Here is a 22,813-nt window from a genome sequence, read left to right on the forward strand (position 1 = left end):
CCCATAGATTCCTGTATGTTGTATTGGAATTTCTGTTTATTTGTAAAAACTGATTTCTTCTTTAATTTCCTCTGTGATCCATTGATTGATCAGGAGAGTGTTCAAGTTCCATATGTTTGTGAAGTCCCTACAGTTTCTTATGCTATTGATCTCTATCTTTACTGCACTGTGATCTGATAATATACAGGGAATAACTTCAGTTCTTTTGCATTTATTCAAACCTGTTTTGTGAGCTAGTATGTGATCTATCTTGGAGAATGACCCATGTGCAGCTGAAAAGAATGTATATTGTGATTTTGTGGGGTGGCACATTCTATAGTCGTCTAATAAGTCCATGCGTTCAAAAAGTTTTTTCAGTTCTAGTATTTCATTGTTGATTTTTTGCCTAGATGATCTGTCTATTTGTGATAGTGAGGTCTTCAGATCCCCCACTACAATTGTATTAGTGGTTATTTGGTTTTTCATGTTGCTTAATATTTGTTTTATATAGTTGGGGGCATTTATATTTGGTGCATATATGTTTATGATTGTCATTTCTTCCTCTTGGATTGTTCCCTTTACAAGGATGTAGTGGCCTTCTTTGTCTCTCTTAATCAGTTTTGGTTTGAATTTTGCTTTGTCTGTGAATAAAATTGCTACCCCTGATTTTTCCTGGGCTCCTGTCATGTGGCAAATTGTTTCTCATCCTTTCACTTTCAGTCTATGGGCTTCTTATTGCACTAGGTGTGTTTCTTGTATACAACATATTGTTGGATTTTGCTTCTTAATCCATTCTGGCAATCTATTTCTCTTGATGGGTGAATTGAGGCCATTGACATTGATAGTTATAACTGATATGTACTGACTTATTATTGTCATGTTATTGTCCTTTTGTTGACTCTTTTTATTTTTTGTCCTCTTCTTTTAGTTTCTAGCCTTGGCTATTTGATTTGCTCTGTTGGGCCTCCTGGTGTTGTGATCTTCATTGTCTTTTTCTAGGATATTGTTTAAAATTCTTAGTAGTGCTGGTTTAGTATTCATGAAGTTTCTCAAGTGTTCTTTGTCATGGAAGTATCTTATTTCTCCGTCCATTTTGAGAGAGAGTTTTGCAGAATACATTAGTCTTGGTTGGAGGTTGTTTTCTTTTAGGACTTGAAATGCCTCACTCCAGGCTCTCCTTGACCCAAGGGTTTGTGTTGAAAAGTCTGTTGTGATCCTGATGGGCTTTCCTTTGTATGTGATTTGTTTCTTTTCTCTTACTGCTTGTAGTGTTTTGTTCTTCTGTTGGGTTTCTGAAATCTTGATTATTATATGTCTAGGTGTAGATTTTTTTTTGATCATGGCTAGTTGGTGTGCTATATGCCTTGTTTATGTGTATGTCTAATTCTTCCCCTCTGTTTGGGAAGTTTTCAGTAATTAATTCTTTGAACAGCTTTTTTAAGTCCTTTGCATTTTCTCCTGGTACTTCATGGATACCTATCAGTTTTATGTTAGTCTTCTTTGCATCATCTAGGAGTTGTTGGATTGATTTTTCATGCTCCCTTACTGTTTTTAAAAGACCTTTCTTTTCATGGTCACTGTCTGCTATCCTATCTTCTATATCTGAGATTGTATCCTCGCAATCCTTTATTCTGTTGCATATGCTTTCAATAGAGTTTTTAGTCTCCTGGATATCCGTTTGAATCTGTTTAATGGATTCCATTTCTTTCTTATGTTGAGTGTTCATTGTTTCCATTTCTTTCTTATACTGGGCCTTCATGGCTTCTATTATGTTCCTAAGCTCATCTATTTTTTTGTCAGTTTCTGTTCTGGAGTCTCAAATCATGTCTTTCATTTTGCTCACCATCTCTATGGTTATCTGGGAAATAATTTCTGTTTTGAATTTTTCTAGAGCTTGATTGATCAGTTTTTTTTACTTCATGTGCTGTGAGCTCTGAGTGTCTTGGAGGCTCACTATCTGATTTTTCATTCTCCTTTGGCCTACTATTTGCCTTTGGTGGACTGGAAGTCTATTTTTGTGGCTTGCTTAAATGTTTTTGCATCTTTATTTTTGCTGTTGGGTTGCCCTTGATTCAATCTCTGGGTCATTAAATCTTCCTGATATCGTTGCATCCCAGTCTTTGATTCTCTAATGACTTATCGACATTCTCATTTTCATAATTGAGAAAACGACTCTTCAAATCAATCCCTATCCTTTATCCCTATAGATACAAGCAGGAACATAATAGGAGCAATCACCACCTTTTGTAGCCCACCATGCCTCTGTAGAGTGCGTCCTAGGACTGGCTCAGTCAGGGGATCTTATAACAGGGGGCGGGGGCGGGGGCAGCACGGCTACCCTCCTGGTGCTGTGTCAGAGCCAATCAGTGGTGCCCGGTGGAAATGGCGCTGCTCCAGAGGAGGCCCGTAGTACGGGCTGGGCCACGCAGCAGAGGTGACTCTCAAAAAGCTAATTCTTTATCAGCATCTCACTTAACGTTTGTTAAAAAAGTTCCTAACACTTTCAGTAGCCTGAATGTTAAAGCAGTAGAAGTAATAGAGGATAGGCTGGAACTAGGAAAAGAAAAAAGAAAGAAAAAAAGGCAATAGAACAAACTATAATGAGGTAATATAAAATAAAAGCAGAAAGAGAAAGAAAAAATGAGAAACTAGATATGGCATCATTATTTTACTTGACCATGACAAGAGCAGTTAGAAGTTTGAAAAGTTGTGTAAGGGGGAGTTTAGGAATAAAAGAAAAAAATTAATACCTTTCAAAACAAATCAATGACAAGGAAATATAACTGGAAAGCTTGAGAGGATCTATTTGTGTTGGACCTAATGCATCCTAGCTCCACCTGAAGAAAGAGACCATAGAGATTAAAATGGTAACTCACACCCTTACACAGCTGCATACACACTGAAGAAGCCTGCAGCTTTGAGAACCATATTTTCATATTTATATCATCTTAATGTATTTAAAGACAAATATTTAGTTATTTTTGGTGGTCATCATTAATGGAGGAAGCTAATCATAAGTCTCAGGTTATTTAAAAAGTTATGCAGAGTTGTTTTAGGTCCTCAGTGGTAGAATTACTTAACAACACTAAGTAATAGTCTCCTCATAGCCAAGCACTGCTGTTTAATGATGGATTTCACAGAAGAATTGGTGCATGCCAAGTGATCCAAGTGTAAACACACTTTGGTAACTCATACGATTCAGAGGCAACACAGTAGATGGACCACCTCATAAACTGTTTATCAACCCATTTCCCTAACCTTGTAAGGTCAGGAAAAATCAAATTCCCAAAAGAAGTACATGAAAAATGACCCTCATTATGATAGACTTTCAGCATCTGGTCACCTAATAATCCCATCTTTTTTTTTTCATTAAGTTTGTTGGTACTTTCTAAGGTATACAGTACAGTTATATTTGTCATTGCCGTCTTGTACCTTTATATGATGTATTTTGGTTCTTATTTTTCCCCCATATCCCTGCCCTCCCTTCAGCCCCTCCACCCTTTCCTATTCATGAAGACTTTGCTTCCAGTTTTTCCTTTCTCATATTTTTCTTTTCCCTTCTTTCCCCTACCCTTCTCACTTTTCCTACTCTTTTAGCCCGTTTCTTCTTTTCTTCCTATTTCACATTAGCAGCATATACAATTTGTATCTTATTTACACTTTTAGTTTTTCACACCAGAGAAACAATTTGGTATTTACACATATGTGTCCTATTTATTTCACTTAAGATTATGAACTTAATATACATCTATTTAGCTAGAAATGTCTCTAGTTTTTCATCCTTTTTATCTGAGTAGTACTCCATTTTAGAAAAATATCCACATCTTCTTTATCTAGTCTCCAGTTGATGGGCAATTGGGCTGAATCCAAGTTTTAACTATTGCAAACTGTGCCGCTATAAACATGGGTGAACCTATATTGCTGTGGTATGATTCTCTTAATTCTTTTGGGAAAATACCCAGCGGGGGAATAGCTGGGTGAAATGGGGCCTCCAATTCTAGGTTTTGAGGTATCTCCATATTGATTTCCAGAATGGTTTCACCAGTCTGCATTCTCCCAAACAAGTTAAAAAGGTTCTTTTCTCCCTACAATCCTACCAGCATTTGTTATTGGTAAATTTGTTGATAGCAGTCATTCTTTCTGGTGTGATATAGAATCTCAGTGTTGTTTTCATCTGCATCTCTTGACTGACTAATGATATTAAACATTTTTCATATATTTATCTGCTGTTTTTACTTGTTTGAGAAGTGTTCGTTCATTTTTGCTGCCTATTTTTAAAAAAATTTAATTTATTGGTACATTCTAGGTAGACAGTACAGTTACATTCATTACTGGGATCTTGTACCTTTACATGCCAGGTCTTGGTTGATGCCTATTTTTGAATTGGATCTTTGTATTTCGGGGGTTTGATTTTTTTGAGTTCTTTATATATATTAGATAGTAGTACTTTGGCTGAAGAACAACTGGTAAAAATTTTTCCCACATAGTGAGTTGTCTCTTAGTTGTGTTGATGGTTTCTCTTGCAGTGCAGAAGCTTTTTAAAAAGATGAGATCCCAGTTGGTGATTCCTTGTGCTAGTTTCTGTGCTACTGAGGATTTGTTCATAAAGTCTTTCCTATGCTCTTATCTTCAAGAGTTCTACCTAACTTATCTTCCAGCAAATTTAGTGTTTCTGTTTTTATATTTAGATCTTTAATCCACTTGGATTTTAATTTAGTGCATGTTGAAAGATAGGGATCTAGTTTTAATCTTTCACAGGTTTAAATCCAATCTTTCTAACACAATTTATTAAAGAGGCTATCTGTCATCCAGTGAGGATGGTTGGCTCCTTTGCAAAAGATGAGGTAGCTGAGTATGCCAGGAGTTGTTTCTGCATCTTCTAGGCCGTTCCTTGGGTCTGTTTCTTTGCCAGTACCATGCTGTTTTTATCACATAGGCTTTGTAGTATAGTTTCAAGTTGGGGAGTGTGATACCCCCCTGGTATGTTTCTGTTGCCTGGAATGGCTTTTGCTATTCTAGGTCTCTTCTGATTCCAAATGAATTTTAGGATCATTTTCTCTGGTTCTGTGAAATATACTGTTGATTTCATTAAGAATTGCATTGAATGTGTATTGCAGTTTTTGAAGTATTAGCCACCCATCTTATGCATTATAACCCTTGCTTACTTTCTGTGTCTTAAGCATTAGAGAACCAAGGGAGAGGCAGACTGGGTGGAGAAGCAGGAAATACTGGGATTATTACAGCCCATAGTTTTGTATTTATAAAGTAAAATGCTTTTCAAATAACTTAATCTTCAGGAATATTTTAATATATACATTTGTTTTTAATTCCTTTGAATAGAAACAAGCTAAGGGATCTTGGTTTCCCTGTGGACATGGAAACAGAAGTTTCTCACGTGGTTTCTGAGTGTTTGATGGTACAGGAATGACCAAAGGAATGCAGAATTGCCCTACTGTTCCTTGCTGCACTGCTACCTCTTCAATCCATGGGACAATGAAAAGAGAGCAAGGCCACAGAGCTGATGTGCAGGCTGCAGCCTTGAACTCTGGCGTCCAGCAGCAAGGGAGCCCAGGAAGCAGTTTTGTACTTATCAGACAGAGGCTGCCTTTGTTCCTTGTATGTTTGTACATTTATTAAACTTCTGCCTATACAGACTTGTGAACAGAAACAATGGCAGAATTAGGCAGGGTGAGAGGAAATGTCTCACTTTTCTCGCAGTGGAGGAAGCTGTGTCGGTATCAACAGCCTCATCTCAGTTGTGCAGCTCCTCATGTTTCCTTGAGTAACTCAGGACTAAAATTCCACCAGACTTGGACTTAACTAAGGTAGGGGTATTCTTCCAAACTCTCATGTCAAATCTGTCTGAAATTCCATGACTTTTCTTCCTTGATCAACTTGTTAAACTCAGAGTAAAAAGAATATATTGATTGTTTCCAAGCTGAAGATAAAGAAGTAGGGATGAAGTAGAACATGGTTGAAATCTGAAGCCATGTCACATTTGTGTTGTGACAGTTTTTATACTGTTCATCAGGTCTCACCCTATTATTTGGGGACATTTAGGGTAGAATGTGTGTTGTGAATCAGAGCATTGTGAATGTTAGCTGACAGGATGTGTCTCATTTTCACAAATGGTCTCAGAATTCATTAGGCTTTATAATATGACTTAGATGATCACAACTTCACTCATATTAATTCACTGTAAATTTGCCATAAGTTATTAGTTGTCTTATTTGCAAGGCTAGTTCTGCTACTTCTAAGAATTGTCTTTAATTTTAATTTGTTAGTACTTCTGTGTATTACATACATAATTTTTGCATTCCTTCTGTATATTTAGTGCACGGATAAAACACATCCTAGTTCCTTTTTTCATTCCTTATCCCTTCCCTCTCTCTCTGCAATTAGATAATGGGAAGAATGAAGATGGGCTCTTGTCTAAGGGAATGAGGATCAAAAAACTTTTGAGAAATTTTGATACTAACTTCTTGATTGTAATGACATATTTGGTGGAGGTTTCAATTAAATGAAGGCAAGAAATTTTGACACACTGACTTCTAATATTTTGGCAGTACTACTCAGTTTTTACTTTTTCAGAAGAGAAACCTTACACTGTTACACACAAACATCCATGAAATTCCATAAAACTAAAAGAAGCTTCCCAAGGAATTGATGGTTAAGGAATGGAAATGAGCTTAACAGTTACCGTGATATGCAATGTGGCTCTTCAGGACCTTCAGGAAATTCTGAGCCTTATGTGTGTCCCTGCGTAGGCAGTGGCACAGGTGATGGAGAGTATTCAGGTGCTCTTTTCCATCAGCTGACTGCAGAGAGGGAAGTTGGGTCCAGACAGGAGAGTCCCCATAGTTTGTGATTTGAGGAGCAATCTAGATTTCAAACAGATAGCACTTATTAATCATATTAACAGTATTTATTCTCTTTGAATCTATTAATTTTTAATTATGATTTGAGAAGAGATGAAAATGTAAAATTTTTGCTAAAGGTGTGAGTTTTCATGTATCTTATCCAGGGTATAGTAAAACTACTAGTCATCCAGAAGCTAGAAGAACACTTGAGTTGTTTTCCTGATATGCACTTGATCACAGGTGAAGTGTGCACCTGCAGGAGTGAAAACCAGATATCTAGAACATTGCTATTTGAATGTGCATGCATTTGGCCTAGGGACAATATAAAGGACAGCTTCCATTGTCTCAATTCAGGGACTTAAGATCTCCTGAAATTTGTCCCAGATAACTACTTTGTATTTTATTTCTCCTGATAGTTCACTGTTTATTTTTGTGGCTTGTAACTGGATCAATTGCTCATTGAGTGTCTGCAGAAAATAATTTAGAGATGATGAGTAGTGCCCTTGGTGCTTTACGGTACAGGTGATCAAATCTGGACTAAGAAGTTATGATTCTCTAACGCCAGTCAGGAGACTACCTTCCAGATTTCCATGAGGAGAAGCTGCTTCTCCGGAACAGCCCAGGGTTAGAGTTGCTGGAATTGCACCAGTGAGAAGGAGATGCAGGCAGCAGCCCTGCTTGTTTAGGGCCCCATTGTGTGAGCCAGGGTTAGGTGGTGCTTCCAAAAAGTCCTACACAGTGCAAGACAGAAAGAGTAGAGCCCCCGTCCTCTGTAGGGGGCTGCAAGCTGAGAACCACCAGAAATCTCAGAGATCCAGGACTCATCCTGGTGTCCTTAAAAATGTCAGATGATGTCCAGAACTGGTATGAACAAATCTGGGATAATTCTAGACTGGTTCTGCTGAACTTCCTCTTTCAGAGTAAGAATACTTTTTATTGCAATTTAAAGCGTGTGTGTGTCTGTGTGTTGTGTGTGTGTTGGTTTATATATTGGTTATCTCAATTTCTGTTTCATTTTTGTTTTATTTTTTTACTTTTCCAAATTTACTGCAAAATGTATGCAAATGACAACAGGAACAAATGAATAATTGGTAGAAAAAATTAACAGGATGAAGCATCATAGAACAAATTAGTAGTCACTATAATTTGGTTCTCAGTCATGAAGAAAATAAGTAAAAAATATAAGGCACTTATTTTCTGCCTGGATTAATGTATTATTTATTTTACAGTGTGCATATGAGTTGGAGATAACCTACTTTCATAACAATGACAAAAATGGTACACATTAACAAGTACTTAGGACATAAAAATGAAATATATCATTACTTATGTTGTCATTTCTTTAATTGAAATCTTATTTTAATTATTCTTCATTTCTGAGAACTTCAGAAGCTGCTTATGTGTCATCACACCATTGTTGAAATTGTCTTATTTGAATGCAAATGCATATTGAAAATAGTAATTCAATCAAATAATTTCAATCATTAAATTTTTCAGGGTGATTTAATGCAATAGTAGATAATTTACTGACAACAAAATAATTTAGGATAACACTATAAATTGTGAAATGAAGAACATTACACACAAGGGTCTCCTTAGCAGTTTTAAGTATTAATGCTTATGGCCTCCTCAGTCTCTTCAAGGTTCAGGGGATTGGAAGCACCATCCAATCTGATACTGATGTTTCCCTTTCCCCCAAAATATAGTAAAACCTGGGAATATTAGGAGCTTGGTTTGTAAGAGGTCCATAAGACAAGCAAACATTTAACTTCATAAACCAGCTATGTCCTACATATGAATAGTGCATGACCAAACATCACATGATCACAACCAAGTCTTCCCTCACTGCTCAGGTACAAGCGCTTTGGATCATGAGCAGAAGGAATTATTCTAGCAAATAGAGGTTTAACCTACTTTGGTGTGAGGAGAAGAGAGAGACTCTGACCAGAATTTCAGTGTGGGAGTCCTAAAATATTGTGAGGAAAACCCATCTCTTAGTGCTCTTCTCTGATTTTCCTTCCCTTGTAAATCTTTGACCACCAACCCATGAAGAGACCAGTTCTGGTGGCTCCATGGACAGAGCAGGGCAGGGAAGGGGACACTGTCAGCACCATGAATCCTGAGATTCATTCACTTTGGAATCTGCACTGTTGGCCATGGCTCATGCTTTGCTGAATAGCAGATTGAAAGGTGCAATATTCAACCTAAATGTTATTCCTGCAAACCAGGGGATGCTACTGTATTTCCCAACACAGAGAGGACCCCAAAAACTGAAAACCAAGGAAGCATCAAGAGGCTGCCTACCCGTCTGGCGATCCACTTCAGGCCTTCTAGAAGTTGTTGCATTTTCTTCTCTATCATTTCAGCTTTCCAAGTGAAACTGAGGGTGACACGTGGCAGGTGAACTGATTCAGTCATGAGGTGGCTCAGGGGGTCCTCCCAGGAGTGCAGCAATCGGATCACCAGGATTATGAAATCCTTCGGCTGGGCAGTCAGGTTGGAGTAACCAGGGACATGGGCAAGACACAGCCAGGTTAGTTACATGTGACCTCTGCACAGAGAGGCTGACCTTAAATACTTTGATGGTCCTGGGTCTGTGTGTAAAATCTTTCTGTAGGTCATAGATGCTCTTAAAATGTACAATTTAGGCCATTGGCCTAACAGTGCTACAGTCAAACAAATACATAAAACTGGCCTATTAAAATAAGTACTACTCTACTAAGATTTGTTATTGGTAACATTCAAGTTTGTTTTCTCTCTTCAATTCCATGTTTTCATTCAAAATCATGTTAACACTGTGGTCATAGTACAAAATCAAGAAATAGATTATAACAGGAAAAGTTTAGAGCATGGATAAATTATTAGGGTTTGACAGGTTGTCCCTTGTGGTCATTGGAAAGGAGACCAGAGTTGCGCCTGTGAGAACTGTGACATGATCTCTGCAGGAAACGCACAGCAGGAGGAATTTCAGTTGGGACACAGCAGGGCGGAGGGACGAGTGCACAGGGAGGAAGTCAGCGTCAGAGAAGTGGAAACAAAAAGAGAAGGAGGCTGCTGGGAGTCCAGGAGAGATGGCACAGATCACAGAGGCATCAGTGATGTAAACACCACAAACGCAGGAGTCACAGTAACCTGTACTAAGACAAACTGCACCGCATTTGCTATACAAACTCCTCGGTGTGGAGTATTGGTTAAAATATCTTCATCTGCCTTATAACATATAGATCCTGCACAACATTTAATTCCCGAATTTTGCAGGCAGCCTGTGGTTGTTCTTGGCTCTCCCTCCACTTGTCTCTGCAGTGTGACTACCATCACCACTGACTACAGAGCTCTCAGAGCCTACAGGGCACAAAGTGTATCACTGCCTCAGCGGGCCTGGTGCAGCTGGGCTGGGGACTCACCTGGATCTTCAGGGCCTGTTCCTTGTTCCCTGGTGTGGAGATGGAGGCTGTGTGACACTTTGTCATGTACAGAACAAAGAAGTCTGTGTCCTGAGAGTAAAGGGTTTCCTGGAAACAATGGGAAATTCAGTGAGTTGGGTTTGGGAAGGAAAATCCAAATCGTGTTGCTTAATATTATCACATTTAATGGCTGTGCAACTGATTACAAAGGAGAGCTCCATGAAGTCTGAATCCGTAGTAGGAAAGCAACCTTTCTGCCTACCTTTTCCCATTACCGCTGGAACCTCACTGTTTCTCAGCTGACTTTTCTGATCTCCCACCGTCTTCCCTTCCCAATGCCATTGTCTCCTCAGTCTTGCCATGAGTTAAGATGTGGAACACAAGCATGAAAAACACTGAAGCTATAAAGGGCGTGTTGGTGAAGTACCACTTTTCTCTAGCATTTGACACAAAGGCCAAGATACATATGCAACTCTATTTACCTCCTTAATCTCTAGATTCTCTGGGGTTCAAACTGATATACTTTCTTTAAATAGATACAAAAAATATAATTTTCTTTCAATCACCTCTTAATAAACGTGCCTTAATCTTACCAATTGATCCTAAGTTCAAAATACATTTTTTGTGTGAAAAATATCATAAAACAGACAAATTATTTTATGAAATTCTCAGTAATAGAGGGAGATTAAAAACCAGTGGATTGCACAGGCTGCTAAAACCAAATTTTTAAACTTTGAAAGGGATTTTAGGAAGATTTTGAAGAAAACTCAGGGCAAGTTGAAAGGACAATGAGTTATAGGACAGCACCATGTGGTGGGAGTGCATCGCACTCAGTGCCACTTTGCACTGCTCATTGTGGTCTTGGCCCTCATCTGCAGCCCACTGCCCAGAAGATATTACACCCACTGTTAAAGCTGCCTCTAAGTGGAAGAAAGAACCAGCCTCCACTTCTAAAGCACCTCTTCTGCTACCTCCTGCACTGGAAATCTTAGCTGTCTGTTTCCTTGTATTTTGTGGTTTTAAGAAGTTATTATTTTAGATGTTTTTTCTGTGTGAAAATAACTAAATTTAGTTTGATTCTGTTTAATCAACCCCATTCACTGCTAAGCTGTTCTCATTTCTTGGACATCTGCATTGTGCTCAATGAAGAATGCCTGACCTGGCCCCTACAGGTAAGAAAAAGACAACAGCATGCTTCCTCAGCCCAGCCAACACTGATTCATGTCAAGTGTCTACATTTTTTAAAGTAAAGCTATTTCAGGAAGGTTTTTGTTTTTTTTTTGGTACCAGGGATTGAACTCGGGTCTTTGCCCTTGCTAGGGAGGTGGCAGAACCACTGAGCTAAATCCCTGGTCCTATTTCAGGAAAGTTTTTGCAAAAATCATTAGGCTTTTTGACAATCATAAATTTCCTAAATGTTTCCTTCCTTGGTGTTCCCCATTTTACTGATTGGTGCATTCTTTAATCCATTAATTAATATAATTTGAAATTTGGGTACATTGTACTCCTTTTCCATCATTAGTGAGAAGGCCCCTTTTGAGAAGAGGAGAAAAGAGAAGTACTTACAACTTCCTGGTAGAGATTTGAAGAGAGGGTGTGGATGTAGTGAGACAGGGTGATTGCATGATCCAACAGATCCAGGATGGACATACGGTAGCCAGGCTCAGTGATACAGTTAGCCTGGGCGGCCACATCCTGCCACAGGAGCAGGCTCCACATGGCCAGCAGCATTACAAGCGACCCTGGTTAACCAAGACACACAGTTAATCTAGGTAATCTGTTAGGTAATCTACTTATCCAAGTTCCCCCAAACAAGCCTTGTCTCTTCGGAGCCTTTTCTCTCCCAGCCCTCCAATTTGGCACTGAGAATAAGCACCTTCCACAGTGCACATCTGTGTTGTTCGTTACACTTACACAGACACAGAGTTTGAAAAGTGAGGAACACCCCACTTTTTCACATTTCTCCCAGAAATGCTCCTGTACTTTGCAAACTTTGGGAATTTAAGTTAATTGTGGTCAGGTTGCTTAAGTAATTTCTTAAAATAGTTGGATTTTCAGCTGTCACACACTACAGGAGCTCATAATTCTTTAACTCACTGTCAGATATTGTAGGAGTTTGCAGTTTTTTCAGTCACTGTTTGATATTTGCATTTTGGACCATGGACTGGCAAGTATACCACACTTTATCTATTTGTTTTATTTTCATGCTTCTAAAACTATACATGCTTGTGAGTCCTGAGTATGAAAGGAATCCTCTCACAAAAATGATACGATGGCTGTAACTGCTAACCCAACATGACAATCCTATGCATTTGCTTCACACTTTGCCACTCTTAGACATTTTTCTAAATTATAGAGTTACAAAACCCTTAGAGATAGACTGAGCCTTCATAACTATCATAACTTATACTGATCCAAAATAAGTCTGAGCAAGGTTAAGTGAGTCTCCCCAAGTCCTGGGATTGGCAGATGGGGAAGCAGAGCACCAGGGCTGTCAAACTTGCCCTTCACCACCTCCCTCGTGCTCACCTGTGGGCTCTCAGGAGCACCTGTACAGCAGGGACCACAGAAGCGGCCATGGGTGCAGTGTGTGCAGAGTGCTGACGGTCACCAAGAAGAATGGCTCTGTGCCATGGGTGTTGGATAAGAGGGCCCCTCAGAAGTTTAATTTTATCCATGCTCTGCTCTATGAAACACTCACATAAAAATCTTTGACAGTGGTCAGAGGCAGTTCCTTAAAATTATTTCAGTAATTTCAATAATTGGTGCTCAAAAAAGGAAAGAGACAACAGTAAATACAGAATTAAAATCACCGTTTCCCTTTACTGATGCTATTCCAAAGGAATTTCTGATATGATGGTGTTATAACCAGAAGACTGACTTCCATAAAACCTTTGATAAATGAGGGTAGAAATCTCCAAGGAAGACCTAGGCAAATATTAAAGATTTTTATGTGAGTAATTCCTAAAGGCAAATACCTAAAATAAATAAATGTACATCAATATTTTCATGGAGAATGGAATTGAGTCACCAGTTGGTTGCAAAACTAAAACAACATACATTCATTCATATTATATAGTTTTACTTTCCAAAATTTTAATGATTACAAAATTTAAATGTAATCATGTTGTAGTAATTTAGTGAAGACAAATGCAAATTTTACATATATTTGTGATGGAAACGTGATTTACAAATAGAGAAACTGAGGTAGCAGCTGCAGGAAGTTCATCAATGAATAGATGTTTTTTCTTTTTTTCTTTTTCTTTTTTTTTTTTTTTGGGTACTGGGAATTGAACTCGGGTCCTTGCGCTTGCAAGGCAGGCCACCAAACCGCTGAGCTAAATCCCCGGCCCCATCACTGAATAGATGTTTTTGAATGATCAGCACACATATACACACGCTTGTCATCCTAGGGGTTTCCACAGCCTGTGAGAAGTAGACTAGTGAATCTATTCTTCATATCAGAAATATTTTCTAATTTGTTTTTCTTACAAATGTCATTTACTCAAATTAACACTCACCTGCTCTTCCTTTTGAAAGGACATTGTGTTTGAACCAAACTGACAAAGCCACATGAGCTACCCATCTGCCATCACTATCTGTACTGTGGCTTCAGAATCCAAAGTTTCATTAGGTTGGCTCAAGTTGGCCAATTCATATATTAGACCCAAGAACCAGAAAATGTTACTTTCTGCTTTCTGGAGTTCTGAGGATTGGAACCAATGACTCTTGTGGTCTTATGCTAGCCCAGAGTTCCTCAATCTCAGCATTACTGACTTTTGAGCTAGATAAATTTTTGTTCTGGGATCTGGCCAGCACTGCAAAATGATTAGCAGCCCCCTCTCCTTTCCCACTTAGGCACCAAAAGCACCCTCACTGTCCCACCTGCACCGGAATTAATGTAAAAGGTCTACAGCCATTGCCAAATCTCCAAAACTGGAGGATTCCACCATTGCAGGACCTCTGAAACATTCTTGTGTGCCCTGTGCAATTTCTTTCTAGAGCAACATTTAGATAGTTCTAAACCATATAAACCTGGGACTTTTGTCTTTAGCTACATTTTCACATTAACCCACCCTGGATTTGATGAATCCAGTGTCTCACTGTTTGATGCATGTACCTTTCCCCTGGGCATCCATGGTGGTGATCAGGACAGGAAGCCCTCTTCAGTGGAGAATGCCTGGCCGTCCTGGTCCAAGTTCAGATGTTAGTTATGAACTTTGATGAATTCACAGATATATTTGAGCAGACTTTCTCTTCTCTCTGCCTGTTCTGCTAAGTTGCTCACTGAGATTACCCCCATAATTTCGGTTATCAAATTTTTTTCTTATTCATATTCAGGAAGATGCAGTAACACTTTGGTTCACAAACACTTCTGTTTGCAAACAGTTCACTTCCCAAACAAAAACATTCAGAATGTTTTTCCCTTCACAATCTCCACATTAAGTAACAAAACCAAGTACAGCCCTCTTCCCCCAAATCACAAAACAAATTAAGTTCATAAAATAGGTGCTACAGGATATGAGCTAGAAATAGATTTTGATTAATTCAATTAAATTAAAGGGATAGAAATGTTGGAGAGAAATGGAGACCAGTTTTGATTAGAGGGTCCTTGGGGTTATTTAGGTCATTTACTTTGAATTTGTTTAAATGTCTGCAGTTTCTTTAAGCATTGGAATTTGCTTAGGAATTAGTTTTATTTAATATAAATTGGAAATGTTCTCATTCAAGATTGCTAGGTGAAATAAATTTTCAAAAGATACACACTTAGATCAGGAGATATATAATAAGTATTGTAAAAGGGAACTTTCAGTTCCCTGAAAAATATTATTTGAATTCTGTCATTTTTTCCTTTTGTGAATTCTATTTTTTACAATTTAAAGTGACATATGTAAATGCTGCACTTTTTTCATTAATTTTATTGGTACATTTTAGGTATACAATATGTTGACATTCATAATAGATAATTGAACTAGGAAGAAAAGGTCCAAAGGTGAAGGGGAAGAGGGATGGGTACAGGAAAGGAAAGAAGGGAAGGAAATAAATATGAGAAAAATGGAAACAAAGTCTTTGTAAATAGGGATGGGTACAGGGTTGAAGGAAGAGCAAGGGAATGGGGAAAAATAAGAACCAAGAAATGTTCAATTATGCTATACCATATATTTTATGTTTGTGTTGCTTTTGATTTTAGCATGTAGCTAAATTCATATTATTATCTCCAAGCTTACAGATTAAGAAACAGGTCTGGAGAAACTAAATACAAAGACATAAAAATTATTATTCTATTTTCAAGTTAGATGATGGAAAAATGATTACTTCAATAATTGGGATAGACTTGAAGGAAAATGAACAATTATTTTTAAACATCAGTGAGCCTATGCATATCTAAGATGTACAAGATACCACCTTTGACCTCAGAGAGTTTTGTAAAGGGCAAAGATATAACAAAATTTGAAGGCAAACAGACACAGGAGTGCACACATACTCACCTACACTGTAGATGATGTAATAAACACAAATACTAGCCCATTTGCTCCACGTATCCCAAGGATAGAGGTGGATACACCATGATTAACATAATGAATCTGCATTCTGAGACCCAAGTCCTTCTCAGGAAAAGGTGCAAAATGTGTCATTCCTGGACTCACAAGGTCTATTCCTCTCTTGAGATTTTTAAATGATATGAGAATAATGAATAATAATGAAATTCACGATCATTTTCTATAAATTTTATGTCCATGCATCTAAAGCAGCTTGTGACATTTCATTTCAATTTTATTGACTCTGGCATTTTATGAACAGATGAGATAATTTAAAAAATAGTTTCCTCTGATGGCATTTCCTGTTGCCACCATGTTAATACTATATAATTGCATTATCAAAGATCTAACTAGAAAGCTTAGAATCTCTGTGAGGTGGTCTTTCAATTACTATAATTTAAGCACTGTTAAATTTTAAATCATCAGCGTTGAGTGTGGTGATTCATTCGGTCTCTCAATCTAAAGACTGGTCAGGATTTCATACACTTGTACTGTGTAGCTGCTGTTTTTTCTTTGGGCAAAGGAAGTCTGATTTATTAAGAAAAAGCAGCAGAGTTGTAGAAAGATGAATGCTGTATTACATTCCCTCTCTCAGAAATGTAAGAAAATCTGCTATGAGAACTGACATTAATGGCTACTATGAAAGTTGATGGGTGCTGCAACTTTCCTACATAGCCAGGAAAAAGATAATCTAAGAAAACCCAAGCCTTGTGCATTCACAGGAGCCTCGGTTTGTGGGGCTGCCAAGAGGTGCGTTTCTCAGTACAATCTGTTACATTTCCTTGCCGCTCTATAGCCTCTTTCCCGTGAGCAGGATATTGAAATATCTACATAAACCAAAAGGTGGCTTTTATGCAAAAAGTTCATATTTGTCCTATTTTTCTGCTATGGATGCAACTACTTTCATCTTTTTTTCATTAATTTTATTGGTACATTTTAGGTATACAATATACTAGTAGTACTCCATTTTCTTTATCCATTCATGTGTTCATGGATGTATATGCTGTTTCCAAGATCTACCTATTATAAATTGAGCTACTAATAAATATTTAAACAAATTAGTATTTATCATAAAATATTTTTGAAATGACAGAATAGATAATAGGTAATGGGAATAATAACTAGTACAACAACTATGGAAATAAGTGTGATGATTCCTGAAACAATAACCAAGGAAATTCCATTTGACTCTGGTATGCCTCTTCTACATATCTTCCCCAAAGAATTAAAGTCTTATTACAGGAATACACACATATCTATATTTAAATAGCAGCTCAGTTTACTAGAGTAGTATGTATCCCCATGATGTGACTTTAATTCTTTGGGGAAGATATGTAGAAGAGGGTTAACATCCCGTGTGATCACTCCTAGGCTTTTCTCTTTATCAAACTTTGACATTAAATTAGAACAATGAAGAAATTCACTAAGGATGCTTTTGTCTGCTTTTACAAAGAAAACTCCCTTTGCTCACCACGTTTGATCTGCTGGATTGTGATTAAAAGCGGCACGGAAGCCTAGGTCTTTTCCAGTAGCTGAGTAAGTGGCTCAAGTGATATTAAAGTTCTCCTATTTTTTGTACATGAAACTAATAAGCAATTTTGCCACCTTTTATTTAGGGCTCTATTTCTTAACTTTAAAAGTCATTCAATTGGTTTTCATGAATACTTTAAAAAAGAGCTTTTATTTTATTTATACTTTATTTAATTGACTTATCTTGATGTTTAGAATATTTTTTACCCTTTATGTTACCATTCATATATAAAAAGCATCACATAATTTTAAAACTGTCTACTACAAGATGCATTGGTTTTTTTTTCCTTATTGAGTTTATTGGTACTTTTCAGGTACACAGAACAGTTACATTCATTATTGGGAACTTGTACCTTTACATGATGTATCTTGGTTCTTATTTTTTCCCCATACTCTTGCCCTCCCTTTACCCCTCCACCCTTCCCTATTAGTGGGGGTTTTTAAAGGGTGAAACAAATTAAAGTTTAAAAATCAGCAAATATCATGAGGATATTTTAATTTATATTAGTAGTGAATTATTTTTAATAAAGTGAAATTTGCAAATGATTAGCTGCAACTTTTTATGAATTTACAAATTAAAAATTGTCACCTTTCAGATTTTGACGGAAGTTTCAAATAAATTATATGTCACTTTCAATGTAGTCCCACAATATATAAAGTCGCATTGGAGAGTGAATCAGTGGGGCACTTGTAATTTAGTAATTTAGTCACATCATGTTATTTAGGTTCACTTAATATAATATTAATCATCATTTTCCTTACAAGTGTTCATGTTTGTTGCTTTTTTTTTTTTGCTAGGAGTTTGGAAATCATCAGTCTTGTGGAACTCTGGGACCCAAGTTGTAGGTCTGTGCAGAACCTTGAAAGCTTTTACTGTAAAGTATTAGAGCTCAGTAGAGCCATTCGGAAATGTGCTGTGATTCCTTTTCAAAATTTATACGTCTGTCTCTCTGTCTGCCTATCTGTCTGTCTGTCTATGTTCTAATAATATTATACATCTCTGTAGTGTGAGTGTTTTTCTGTACTATCTTCCTCTTGATACATTAACTCATCAATTGATCTCCATATCTATACATTTATCTAAACATAACTTGAACATCTGTCCACAAACACATCTATACATGCATCCTTCCATCTATTGTTATCTGGCAGGAAATAGGACACAAAACCATGCCTACATCCAGGGAGTAATTTTGAATTTTATATTGTAAAATTTTAATTACCACAGCCACTACCTAATAAAATGGAAATCCATAGCCATAGACCAGAGCCCCCAAAGTCCCCAGAATAAATTAATTCTTCATTTATTCTATATTAATATAGGCATTGATTCTATATTTGGCAAGCATATATAGGATGGCAGGAGAAGAGCTGGACACTCTATGGAAGTTCCAGGTATAAAACTGCACTGATCTGAACTGAGAAATAATTTGATATTATACCAGTTCATGAAAATTTACATTTGCTGACATACTACAATGCCTGTCTCCCTGCAGTGCTCAAATTTTACATTCATGGCAAACATTCCTTAAAGAGGAAATGCTACCTCCAATTTTATTATACATGCACCTCATCCTTTAATGCATATCTTTATTAGAAGCTGTCAGAAATCTTTGCTATAACAAAGTCATTTATCTTTTACCTTCATGTAATAATTAAATGCAACATCTAATTAGTAGAGTATATTTTTATAGTCAAATATTACCTACAGGGATAATTGGTTAGTAAAACTCCTTACATTTTGCAATTAATATGGAAGATTTTATATATATATATATATATATATATAAATAAAGATTTTGTTCCTTGATGGAATAATCTATCAAAAAATTGAAATGTAAAATACTGATCTTTTGTGTTAAAGAGGAAAAGACAGTTTCAAGGTGGTGAGAAAAATTCTTAAGTAAGATAGTTTATTTATTTTTTAACCAGGGATCGAACTCTTGTCCTTGTGCTTGGGAGGCAGGTGGCAAAATCACTGAGCTAAATCCCCAGCCCCACAGGCCCTTCTCGAATATAATAAAAGAAATAGAAATTTTATGATAAAAGCTTTCAAAATCACAGCTGTGACAAAAATTGGAAGCATAATGATATTAGATTTTTCATGGTGTGTGTCTGTGATTCAATCAATATTTTCTAGAAAAATATTATTCTGTATAGATTAGAGATCTCCAGAACAGAATGAATAGAAAATATATTCGGCATACACACATGTGAAATTATGCAAGGAGATATTTATGGAGGCTTACAGTTTAGAGGCAGGAGAGTACACAGTGGCCGTCTGTGAGGTGGAGAGCCGCAGTGTCCAGTAGTTGCTCCGCAAAACAAGCTGTAAATTGCAGGACAAGAGAGGGTAAGGAAACAATTCCAGGGCCCAGATCATAAGCCTGGAAGCTGACTGGAAAGTCACTGCTATCAACCTGAGATGGGTGGCTGAAGAAAGCAGAGCTCCCATGCAGTGAAGAGACCATCTCTTTCTTTCCCTTTTATTCCGCACAATCTGCAAGCCCATTGGACAGTGCCACCCATGAACAGGTGGTCTTACCTGCTCAGCTGGGTGGAGGGCATTCCAATCCTATGTGGAAACTCCTTGCAGGAACACACAGAAGTGGGCTTTACAAATCTGCTGGACATTTCATAATCCACTCAAGTTGACACACCATGATTAATGGTCACAACACAGCTATGACCAACTTCATGACAAGATACAACTTCTTTAACTATACTTAACTTCCAAAGAGAGGTAGTAGTAAGTACATAACTCCACCTACCAAGATACCATTATCCTGGCTAAAACTGAGAGCATACAACTCCTTTTCCAGAATGAAGTAAAATTTGCATTTCGGTCATACTTGTATTTCTCATGACATTGCCAATACCGTAAGCTTAATATTAAACTAGTTATGCACTGTCAATCAATGTTATCATGCATAGAGTGGAAATACAAAAAACTGAATAACTTGAATACACACACACACACACTCACACACACACATATACTCTGCAACCATCTCAGGATGTCTTGGTGCTTCACCTGGAGGGATAAAATTCCTTGTTTCCTGCAGGCTCCAGTCAAACTCTCTTCCTATTTGGATTGAGTTGCTGTAGTGCCCACCTATCTTAATAACAAGTCATGCCAATATGAGGAGATGCCCTACACAGACTGCTGTGCTCCAAGCCTACTCTGCATTGCCTCCATTGTGGAGCATTAGTCCCAGGTATCCATGGTAGTCTGGATCAATCATCCCATGAAAACCACAATTCCCTGTGTAGCCTTTGACTGGGAATTATGCCCAAATGGCCAGAAAGGAATATCACACACCAACCCAATGCAATCAATGTTTCTCTCTGGGTAAAAATTTTTACCATTTTAGAACTGACCACTCGGTCAGCAGAGCAAATGGTAACAGGAGTAGGAGCAAACACCTTGCTAGTGGGTCCCTAAGTGGAAGTCAGTGCAATATTTCCAATTCCCCAAACTGGCTCCTGTACCATGTGTTCAGGAATGGAAATAATAGTACCATGCATTGGATACTGACTAAGGCATGGGCAAAATATTACAATATGTAATACAGCTGGAGAACTGCTACCAGCCCAGGAAGGCATCGCTACCTAGTGTCTTTCATTGAAATTGCGTCTTCAAAAGGCTGTTTCATCATACCGCCAATTCGTCCACAACTGGAAGGAGGGGAACATGTTAGGATCAGTGAATTCCATGAGTCCGAGGTATTAGCCATGCTCTGTGGCCATGAAATTCATCCCTCAGTAGAAGCAATGATGTGTGGAAAACCGCAATGATGGGTGAAGCAGCCTGCAGGTCAGTAGGTGTTCAATTTAGAAGAAACACTGCATGCAGCAAAGGCAAATCCATACCAGAAATGTGTCCATTCCAGGAAGACAAGGCTTATTCCATGGTCAAAAGTGTCAGATACCATCAACTGCCATGAGGGTGCAGGTTCATTACCATGGAGAGTGGTACCACAACAGGCTTTCGGTGTTGGTCTTTGCTGCTTGCAGTAGGGACACTCAGTGTGTCACTCATGATGACTGAAAGTTAATTGGCTGAGGCCATCATCACCTTCACCTCTGTCTTGATGACTCCTTTGTCCCTGAGTTCACTGGGCAATGATAGCAATGGCTGAGGGAAGAGCCTGACTGCTATCTCAGAATAGATCTCCCCTACACCAGGTTATTAAAGTTCTCTTCTTCTGAGGTATTCTTATCTCAAGCTCTCATGTGGCACACAATTACTTCCATGTCTATCACTCATAAACAAGTATTTCCACATATTTCTTCCACAAATGTCTGTCACCCATTTCCAGCCATGTTTCTTCAACAACACTTGCAATGTTGCCAGACCATTGGCTACAATTCATGAAATGCTCTAGCTGATCAAAATGTATTACCAGGTTCACTGCCCAAAGATCTACTTACTGTGAAGATGTCCTTCACCACTGACCTTCAGCAATGTCTTGGAAAAGTGCTGCAGTGCTGCAGCTGTCCACATGCTGGCTGTTTCTTCACAATATAAAGAACCCCTCCAGGGCTGGTCCTTATCTCCACTCCTTGGGTCAACATGTCGTAATTTAAAAGTCATGAGACCACAGGTGCTTGCTGAGGGATGGAAAAATGTACAGCAGAAGTAAGGACCACGGTACTGCACCTTTGTGTATCTTCCTTGCTCTCTGTGGTCAATCTCGGGCCTCATCACGTGTACTGTATTCCACTTCCATTATCATGGCTGTCAAGAGAAATCTGTTTGTTTCTATTGCAAGGTCAGTCAGATAACACCCATTTTGGGCATCTAAGATCGCTGGATGATGTGGTGTATCATGACCAGGTGCTCCATTTGCAGTGAGTCCCAGAAGCAGGCCAGCATCTGTTTACCAAGGAGATGGTAGTCTGCTGATGATGGCAGAGGCTTACTCTGAAATCCTAAGGGCTGCCACTGTCATTCACATGTGTGAGCTCCCGTCAACCCCCTTCATGTACTGACGTCTCAAGTTCTACTGGGTTTTGGGAACCATAAGTTCCAAAAGAGCAAAGCAGTGGATCCACTGAGGAGCCTTCTGTCCTTCAGGATCCAGCAGAAAACAGCCGCTTTTGGATTCACACAATAAATTAGCTGGAGTCTCATGCCCAAGTGAGAAATGTGTTGCCTCCAAAATGCAACTAGGCCCCCTAGGAATTGTCTCTTTCTTGGATGTAAGTGGCACCCAATAAATTATTTCCCACCTCTAAAGATTACTTTATGCACCATGAAAGTAACCTAGAAATTTCATTGAGGCTTTGAATTGCAGTTGGTATTATTTCCCATGTTCCACAAATGTTTCATGAATAATTGTGGAATGTTTGCTACCAATTAATCACTTGGTCTAATCAACAAAATATCAATCATATAAGGGAACAGTATGGTTCCTTATGAGAAAGAAAGGTGATTAAGTTCACTGCAAATTTAGCTGTGACACCAGACTGGAAAATTGTTACCCAAGAGGAAGGG

At 38.1% G+C, this 22,813-nt stretch overlaps 1 protein-coding gene across 1 annotated transcript; it reads right to left on the reverse strand.

The window, feature by feature from the left end:
• Nucleotides 1-6,668: 6,668 nt before the first annotated feature.
• On the reverse strand, nucleotides 6,669-22,021 carry LOC104870642 (prolactin). The gene is made up of 5 exons (XM_010636322.1): nucleotides 21,748-22,021; nucleotides 11,810-11,985; nucleotides 10,244-10,351; nucleotides 9,144-9,323; nucleotides 6,669-6,860 (listed from the first exon to the last, which is right to left on the reverse strand). Exons 1-5 carry the CDS (start codon nucleotides 22,019-22,021, stop codon nucleotides 6,669-6,671), a joined length of 930 nt encoding a protein of 309 aa, XP_010634624.1.
• Between the last annotated feature and the right edge of the window lie 792 nt (nucleotides 22,022-22,813).

The sequence above is a fragment of the Fukomys damarensis genome, unplaced genomic scaffold, assembly GCF_012274545.1.
Source record: "Fukomys damarensis isolate Sample0158 unplaced genomic scaffold, DMR_v1.0_HiC HiC_scaffold_10, whole genome shotgun sequence".
In the NCBI taxonomy this organism is placed as follows: domain Eukaryota; kingdom Metazoa; phylum Chordata; class Mammalia; order Rodentia; family Bathyergidae; genus Fukomys; species Fukomys damarensis.

Bases quoted from the DNA above. Each gene is read 5' to 3' on its own strand.
- LOC104870642 (XM_010636322.1), bottom strand. From the start codon at position 22,021: ATGAGGCCCGAGATTGACCACAGAGAGCAAGGAAGATACACAAAGGTG. The intron at 10,352-11,809 runs GTAAGTACTTCT...CATTGTTTCCAG, and splicing joins CAAATCTCTACCAGGAAGTT to GAAACCCTTTACTCTCAGGA. The intron at 9,324-10,243 runs GTGAGTCCCCAG...CTGACTGCCCAG, and splicing joins AACAGGCCCTGAAGATCCAG to CCGAAGGATTTCATAATCCT.